This window comes from Crotalus tigris, unplaced genomic scaffold, assembly GCF_016545835.1.
Source record: "Crotalus tigris isolate CLP2741 ecotype Arizona unplaced genomic scaffold, ASM1654583v1 scf7180000017668.6805642782:7212621, whole genome shotgun sequence".
In the NCBI taxonomy this organism is placed as follows: domain Eukaryota; kingdom Metazoa; phylum Chordata; class Lepidosauria; order Squamata; family Viperidae; genus Crotalus; species Crotalus tigris.
This window is the reverse complement of record NW_024096554.1, coordinates 4,950,032-4,959,001: the sequence shown is the minus strand read 5'-3', so window position 1 is coordinate 4,959,001 and position 8,970 is coordinate 4,950,032. Positions and strand designations below refer to the sequence as shown.

Here is an 8,970-nt window from a genome sequence, read left to right as displayed (position 1 = left end):
TTGACTTTGCAGGTCAGAAAGTCTCAAAAAGTGATCACATGACCCCAGGATACTATAACTGTCATAAATATGAACTAATTGCATCTGAATTTTGATCACGTGACCACGGAGATGTTGCAGTGGTCATGTGAAAAATGGTCATAAGTCACTTTTTTCAATGCTGTTGTAACTTTGAATGGTCACTAAATGAACTGCTGTAAGTCGAGGACTAACTGTATTGCCTTTTTTGGCAGCTGCAGCACACTGCTGGATCATATTTAAGTGATTGTCCACTAGGACTCCAAGATCCCTCGCACAGTTACTACTGTTGAGCCAGGTACCATCTATTCTATACTTGTGAAATTGGTTTTTCTTGCCTAAATATAAAGCTTTATTTTTCTCACCGTTGAATTTCATTTTATATATGCTTGTCAGATGCTATATTTTTTCTATCCTGCTCTATGGAGTAGAGAGTTGGTCTCTGACAGAGGGCCACCTGAAGAGACTAGAAGCATTTGAAATGTGGATTTACAGGCGGCTGTTACGTATAAGCTGGGTTGACAAGATCAGAAATGAGGAGGTGATAAGCTCCCTGGGAAAGCCAAGGGAAATCCTCCAAACAATTAAAAAACGAAAATTAGAATATTTCGGACATGTGATGCGACACCCAGAAAAATACGGCATACTCCATTTAATCCTCTAGGGCAGTGGTTCTCAACCTGTGGGTCAGGACCCCATTTGGGGTCGAACAACCATTTCACGGGGGTCGCCAAACAACGCAGTCCTGCCATTTTTTCCCCCCTTTTCCTTAGCTGTGCTACTCCCTTTTATTCTATTGGCTTTTGAAAGCCAATAGACTCTCTTGAATAGAGTCTAATTCTATTGGCTTTCAAAATAGGAGCCAATAGGAATTGTCCAGGCTGTCTCTGCCCTGCTGAGCCCACCAAAAGTCCCATTCTGCAAACGGTGCTGCACCAGTTGAGTAGTCCTCGACTTACGACTGGTTGAGTAGTCCTCGACTTACGACCGGTTGGGGGTCGCGGCATTAAAAAGGTTGAGAACCACTGCTCTAGGGAAAGATTGAAGGCAAACGAGGTCCAAGCAGAAGAAAAACATCGTGGCTTCAAAATCTAAGGGACTGGTTTGGACAAAACTCAGCAGCACTTTTTCGTGCGGCTGCTGATAAAAACAGGATCGCCAACATGATCGCCAACGTCCGATAATGGCTATGGCACAAGAAGAAGAAGATATATATATCTCGCATATAAATTAAACACGTGTATTAGGCTACTTACATATGTTAGATTCTTTCCTTCCTGCAAAACTGCCTCTACGTGTTGTTGTTTTTCTAAATCTTTGAATTTAGAAAAAAATATAATTCTAGCCAGGTTTTTATTAAAAAAAAAAAGGAAGCTAAACTAAAGAGCATTCCTGAATAGCACTCAGAGATGGTCTAACTTGCCCTCACCCCTCCTTTTTGTCTGCTGTATCAAAATGCTCCTCAGTAGACTAGGAAAGAGATGTGGCCTTGAAGTATAGTTACAGGCTGTAAATATGTTAAGAACATTCTTTGGCCAGTCAAGGGGAATATATTTGAATGAAATTCCCTGGGCCACATTGGCACCTTTTTCCCACCCACCCCCGGCCCTCCTCCTCCTTCTTCTCCTTCTTCCGCTGGACGGCTCCACTGAGCCGTCGCCATGGCAACTCAGAGCCCTGCTAAACAGGCAAGGCTTTGGGAGCAGCCTGTTCTTGTGGTTAGCGGGAATGATTGTTGGTTGGATTGTCTGGTATGCAGCTTCCAGCAGTCCAAACGCCCGTTCTGGCTCCCAAGCCGAAGGCTTTCCTTGTACACAGCTGGCTGGCTGGAAGAAGCAGAGGGGGGAAGAGGGGGGGGAAGTAGGAGGAGAGGTCATACTGCTGCTGAGAAGAGTTACTCCAACTCCAGCCAAGGAGGCGGTTCCCCCCTCTCCCCACTTTTGCCTGCCTTCGCATCTCGCTTTCTTTGAGGGAGGCGACGGGCCGAAAGCCCCTGCAGGAAGCAGCGTTTCTGCGCGTCGACACGGGCTAAGGCCTAAAGGGGGCTCTCCTAGTTCACTAACTTTGGCAGAGCTGTAGATTTCCCCCCCCCCCCCCCGAGGATTGGAGGCTTAAGCTGCTCTGTTTTCTCGCTTGTTATCGGCTCCAAACGCTGCGTTGAGGCCTCTTGCCAGGGTCACGGGCACTTTTTCTAATGAACAGCCTGAGCGATCCGAGCGTGGGCCGTCAGCGGGAGAAAAACACACCTCGCTCGGCAATATTCATTTGAAAAGATGATCCGCGTCTCGGAGAGCCGGAAGGAGGAAGCTCGAAGAAAGTCCTCTTTTTCTTGAGAATTAATTTAGTGCCTCCTTTCTTCAGTAGCCAGTCTCTGAGAAATGGGCAGCCATTCTCACAAACCTTTTTGGCTTGGATGAACTTAGGAGAAATGTCTTCCCAAGAAGGTGAGTTTTAGGAGCGGGCGCTGATGCGCTCCTTCCCCTGCTTTTCCTAGGAAGGAACTTCCAAAAGCTGGGTGAGTATTTCTGCTGGTCTCCTTAGGAGATGGTAACGTTGTTGCTCTTCCACTGAAACTTTTCATCTCCTGCTCTTTCCTTGCTAAAGTGCATGGAAAAAGTTTCCCCTAGTTAGAATCTGGGCAAGGATTGGAAGGAGAATGCCCCATAAGTTTATAAATTAAGAATTAGGTTCCCTAAACAAAAGGTGTTGAGTGTTAAACCAATAATTTTGCAGTCCTTTAGAGAAAAGGGAGTCTTTTTAGTGCTACAGAGTTGAGTCTTGCTTAGTTTGGGTGTAGGCAAATTTCCTCTCTAACTTCTTTGGGAGGTAACCTGGCCCCAGAGACAGAGTTGCTGAAATTATTACTGGGCCATATCCAATATTTACAAGAGTTCAGCCCTTATTTCTAATCATGAAGTAGAATTCCTATAAAATGTTCCTCTCTTTTGCATTGCTCCTCGGCTCCAATTCCACACTTTCACATCTTGCTCCTGAAATATGCTTGAGAGCACACTTCCTTTAACTGTTTTCCCAATAACATCCCTTGTTAAGATGGTAAATATGTTTCATCCCAAGGCATCTCAAATGTCTTACTTCTGAGTCACTCTACCTTTGAAGAAAGCTATTTTAATTACCTTATTATAACCTTATAATATGGTGGCCCAGGGCATTGTGTCCAATGGCCAGAAACAAGCTTTTGTGATGCAATAACTTCAGATACATATTTGCTTCAATAACTATAGATATATACTCAGAACCATGCCTGCCTACTGGGTTGTGGAGTGTAGGAACTGAATAAAGGAAAAGCTTAGGGCCCCGAAAAATAATAGGGCTCTGGTTAGCAGAACCAGAGTAGACTAGGTAAAATATTAATATACAAAATAAACATAGAAAATTGGAAGTTTTTAATTTGTATGAGCTGTACAGGTTGTAAAGTTCAGATTTTCTTGGCAAAAATGTAATGTAATGTTAATGTAGTTATTTAAATATTTTAGCATGCAATAGAAGCATTGTTGTCAGCAATAATGAGAGAGGTCTTTAGGGCACCACACTTTTCCCTTTAAGGAAATTAGAATACAGTGTACATAATTAATGACGTGAATTTGCTGGAGGTCAGCTTATATTGTACAGAACTTTGCATACTTGGGAGTATTAGTATTTTTCAATATACAGCTCTGTTCAAAGGTCTTTCCCCAGACAGCAGATATCAGCTCATTCTAGCAGATATTAACTTTGGAAAATGTTCCCAAGCAAAGCAAGCAGGTTTTGCTCAAACAATTTTTGTTTTCCCCCAGAAGGTTTGTTATCAGCTGGACACAAGACCATGGAGGAAAATTTCTCTCCTGAAGAAAGAATAGGCAGCCTAAAGCAGTGTGCTAAAAATACTTCTAGACCCAAACAGCCTGACAAGTGCCCTGAACACGTAAATAATTTTTCTCTTAGTGGGCCAACTTGGATTCCAGTGGGACACAAAGGGTCTGCAAGTAAGTCCACCTCTGTTTTGGAGTCCAAGGTTAAAGCTCTTAAAGAGAAAAGGAACCTCATAAACAGGCGAACTGAAGCAACATCCCAGGAAGAGGCTTCTCTAAAGAAGCTTAAAGCATGTGAGGGAAAGCTACCAACAGACACTGCTCTTCAAAATACAGTAGTGGAGCCACAAGCTCAAATCCGCACTTACTTGACAGATGTGCTCTTGGACAGCACTGAGTACCCACATCAGATGCAGGAGGAATCTCAGGGAACAGTCCTTCCAGAGCCATACATCAATGATTTTGAACCACAATCTGTGGAAACAGGAGAGCCCACAGGCATGAGCTTACCAAAAGAATTCAGGAGGCTGCCTGGAAGAGACATACCATATAAAAAGTGTTCTTTAGAAAATGCCACAAAAAAGGCATCTTTAAGTGCCATCTCTGGAATTGGCTCTTTGAAGGACCTTTCCTTTATTCCAAAACCTTTTGAAGAAACAAATGGTGAAGAAATTCGCCCTAAGGAGTTTGACGGCAGTTCTTTTATGAAAAAGAATGACACGTCTGAGATGGCATCAGCTGGGAGGATTTGGAGAACAGAGAGCTGGGACAGTCTTGGCGGTAGCAGCAATGTCAGTACTTTATCTTTAGCAGAGAGAGTGGAAAGAAACCGGACTAAGTTGCAGGAGATGCTGAACACATCACAGTTGAACAGCCGTTGCTCACAGGAACCACATACTTTGGATACTTACCGGAAGGAAACCCAAGACCTTGGAAAAAATGGGCCTAATAATGGTATGTTGATGTGATGAAAATGGGGTGATAAAAATTGAAGTTTGGGTAGGTGATAAAATGTCTCAGAAACTATTACAGCAAGAACATCTGTAACATAACCAGCTCCCTCTCCTTTTTCTTTCTTTCTTTCTTTCTTTTTGCACAGTTCATCTTTTGAGTTATTCTACTGTTGGGTTTTGATCTAAACTTTGGGGATTTTTTACCTCTTTCTCTGGATCTCCAAGAGAAGTAAAATCTGATGATAAAACCAGAATCCATTTTACCTTGCATTTGACCTTTTCTTGTGTCCATTGTGGTTCTGACCAATCCCTCCATTTAAAAAAAGACAAAAAAATATTTGATTCTAAACTCAATAGGTAGGGAAAGGAAGGGCAACACGTAGACGTTATGAACTTGAATACTGACATTTCCCTGTTATCTTTCTCATGTTATATCTGGGGAATACTTGAAAATGTCGACAATTGGTTAAAATCTTTCTATTCTTTCTAATGGACATGGTCACACACACACACACACACACACACACATGCAAGAGAGTTTTCAGCATCCTTCATATAGGATTATGAGATAAAGTATAACTGTGCAGTTACTTGAGATAATTTGAGTGAAACTTTTAGATCTGATGTTGAAAATAAGTGACTAAAAGTGTGAACTTCTGTTTGAATTTTTATTTATTGACTTGACAATTGACATATAATGTTCTATCTAATTTAATACTTGCATGATCCTTCAGTTCATACCATTCAAAAACTATTCAAAATAATTGCTTCTGTCCACGTCCAAGCATTCAAACAGCCAAATGTTTTCCAGGATTTTACACAAGACTTAAAGAAGGCATGAAAGAAAAATGAGCTGCTTTAAATGTTACAGTGTAAATTCTGAAAAATCTGAAGCACTTCTGAATAATTGTCAAAGTATCAACAGCTCTGATAACAATTTCAGTGGGCATATTGGTAGTCTAACAATAAGTTCCAAGGTAGCTTAGAGGTGAAGACACTTGTCTCCCATTTGGAAGATTGAGAGTTCAATTCTAGGCAGTGACAGATGTTTCTTTATCAGAGCATAAAGAAATATCTGCTAAGTGAAGGAGGACTGATACAAGATGTTTTACTGGTGGTATGTTACTCCAGAATTGGTTGCTGAAATTGACATTTTATTATTTAAATATTTTTGTAGAGGTAATAGGTTGGATAATTTTATCCAAATTTGATAGCAATATGGTAAAATTCAACAATCTTTGGAAAATTATTTATAATAGATTGACACACATTTTAAAAGCTGAATTTCAAACCTTCTATTTTTCTATTACATATTACTAAATTTGACATTCCCACAAAGTATAGTGAATTAGCTCTGTATAAGGCAAGTGCTATAAGGGTACTATTGGAAAGAATGCTAAATTCCTACTGCAGAAGAATGGTTAAATAAGCTGTGAGAATATGCTTCAATGTTTAAAATAACTTTGTATTTCAGAAGTAAATCTGATATAGATTTTAAGTAAACTTGAACACATTTTGGAGTTATAATGTTATATATCAGCTTGTACTGTATGAAATTTAAGTTTCTCTTTACTCTAAAATCTTTTTCTCAGAAAAAACTTACTCTCGCTTTTTTATTTATATTGTATTGACTATACTGTTGCTATTAATGAAATATGGACATGGGTAACCTAATTCTAGGAAATTTAGACATTCCCTGTTTATCTATTTTGTACTTTATTTTTCCTTTTTTTTTCCTTCTTTCTCCTTATCTTAAAAAATCTTAATGTAAATAAAACCAATGATTTAAATAATTATTGTTGGTGGCAAATATCTCCTTTGTAGGGAAATTATTGAGTGTGGATGGCCAAAAAGATCACTAGGTCCACATTCACATTAAAAAATGGAGAAAATATATTGGCATTGAAGAACACTGAAACAAAGAGTATATTTTGAATGTCCTGCTATGTTTCTTCGGATTAAAATTAACAAAATTAATTAAGTACTTCTTTTGTCACATGATTACAGAGATTGTGCCAAACGATGGAGCCTGGGATTCTAATGTCTCCTTACAGGATTCTGAAGACTATCGGTAAGATTCCAGAGCTACTAAACTAAGGTTGTTTGTTTGTTTGGTTATATGCCATGAAATCATTTTTTTAAAAAATTTTTATTCATAGTACAATTAAAACAACAATGGACAAACATGACATTCCAGGGTGAATTTTCCTATCAGTTCCTATCATAGTACAAAAATTTAATACATTGTTCTTAACCTCTATATAAGCCTCATCTTTTATACAATACAATTATATATACAATTATATGTACAGTTATGTATATCTTTTAATTCTACCATTAGCTTGAAATCTGAGCAGTTCTTAATTCATACCAGCGGTAAAATTTGCCCCAGATTTCGAAGTATTCGTGTTCCGTTTTGTCTTTCAGAATCATTGTAAGCCTGTCCATCTCAGCACATATTAGAATTTTATGCAGGATCTCTTCTTCCGTTGGGGTTCCCTTGTTCCTCCAATTTTGAGCAAAAACCAGCCTGGAAGCCATTAAAATGTGTAGCATTAAATAAAGTACGCCTTTGTCATGTTTTTGCGTAGTTAAACCTAATAGAAAGAGTTCTGGTTTTAGTTCTACCGCTTGCTCTAATATTTCTTCCAACCATATTTTAATCCTGTTCCAAAAATCACAAGCTCGCGTGCATTTCCACCACATATGATAGTAAGTTCCACTTTTCAAATTACATTTCCAATATTTAGAGGAAACATTGGTATACATTTTAGACAATCTTGTGGGTGAGAGATGCCATCTATAAAACATTTTGTAAAGGTTCTCTTTGTAAGAGGTGGCCAAAGTAAGCTTCTTGTTTCTTGCCCATAGTTCTTGCCATATGTGCAGATCAAAATTAAGACCAAAGTCCTTACTCCAATTCAACATAGTCACTTTTACTTGTTCCTCGTACATTGCCTGATCTAGCAAATAGTAGTATAATTTTTTAATCATTTTATCCTCCGACCCCAAAATTATTTTATCCAATTCTATTGGTTCTAATTTAATGCCTAACTCTTTTTTGTCTTTCCGATATCTCGCCTGCAGTTGCAGGTATGCCCACCATTCTAATTCTATCCCTTCATCGTGGATGGTTTTCCTGGATTTCAATTCCCCTCTTTCATCTAAGATATTTTTATATGTTATGGTCTTGTCTAATTGAGTAAATTTTGGGTGTACATATATTTCTAACGGTGAGATCCAACTAGGTACTTGGGTATAATTTGGTTGCCAAATTTTTGTCCATACATCAATAAGAGCTTGCCTAATCAAGTGACTTCGAAAATATTTATGTACTTTATATTTATGATCCCATAATATGGCATGCCATCCTATTTGTAGGTCATGGCCCTCCAGACACAATAGTCTCCTATTTTTTAGTAATATCCAATCTCTTACCCATACTAATGCTGCGGCCTGGTAATATTTCTCCAAGTCTGGAAGACCAAATCCCCCCCTTTCCTTTGAGTCCTGCAGTAATTTTAATTTAATCCTTGCTCTTTTTCCTTGCCAGATGAATTTACACATCATTTTATTCAAATTTTGAAAAAATTTCTTGTCTAATTTTATAGGTATGCATTGGAACAAAAATAAGATTTTTGGCAACACATTCATTTTAATCACCGCAATTCTGCCCATAAAAGAGAGCTGTAGGTTAGTCCAAATATCAAACTCTTTTTGAATCTGTTCTATTAACTTATCGTAGTTGTCCCTTTTAAGCGTAGCGCATTTGGCAGTCAGTTGTATCCCTAAATATCTAATTTTATTTGTGATTTGAACACCAATTCTATCAACCAATTCATTTTTCTGTATTTTAGTCATATTTTTGACGAGCATTTTAGTTTTTTCTTTATTTATTTTTAAACCTGCTATTTCCCCGTATCTATTCAATGTTTCCATCAGTCTAGTCCCTGATTGTAGTGGTTCTTCAATTATAAAAACTAAATCATCTGCAAAGGCTTGTATTTTAAATGTCTCTTTCTTGATTTCTAAACCTTGGATCTGTTCATCTTGCCGGATTGCTCTAGTTAATACCTCAAGAGATAATATAAATAACAATGGTGATAGTGGGCAACTTTGCCTTGTACCTTTTTTGCATTTGGAAACTCTCAGTCAATTCTCCATTGATTATTACTTTGGCCACCTGCTTA

The 8,970-nt window shown here is 38.5% G+C and overlaps 1 protein-coding gene across 7 annotated transcripts in view; it reads left to right on the top strand.

The window, feature by feature from the left end:
- Window positions 1–233: 233 nt before the first annotated feature.
- Window positions 234–8,970, top strand: part of KIAA1614 (KIAA1614 ortholog) — a 51,221-nt gene continuing 42,484 nt past the window's right edge. The window contains exons 1-3 of one of the 7 annotated variants that reach the window (XM_039337133.1): window positions 234–316; window positions 3,813–4,781; window positions 6,788–6,851. In XM_039337133.1, the coding sequence (XP_039193067.1) occupies window positions 3,842–4,781; window positions 6,788–6,851 (1,004 nt within the window). In that variant the 5' untranslated portion in view covers window positions 234–316; window positions 3,813–3,841. The other 6 variants (XM_039337135.1, XM_039337130.1, XM_039337128.1 and 3 more) reach the window with 6 other exon arrangements.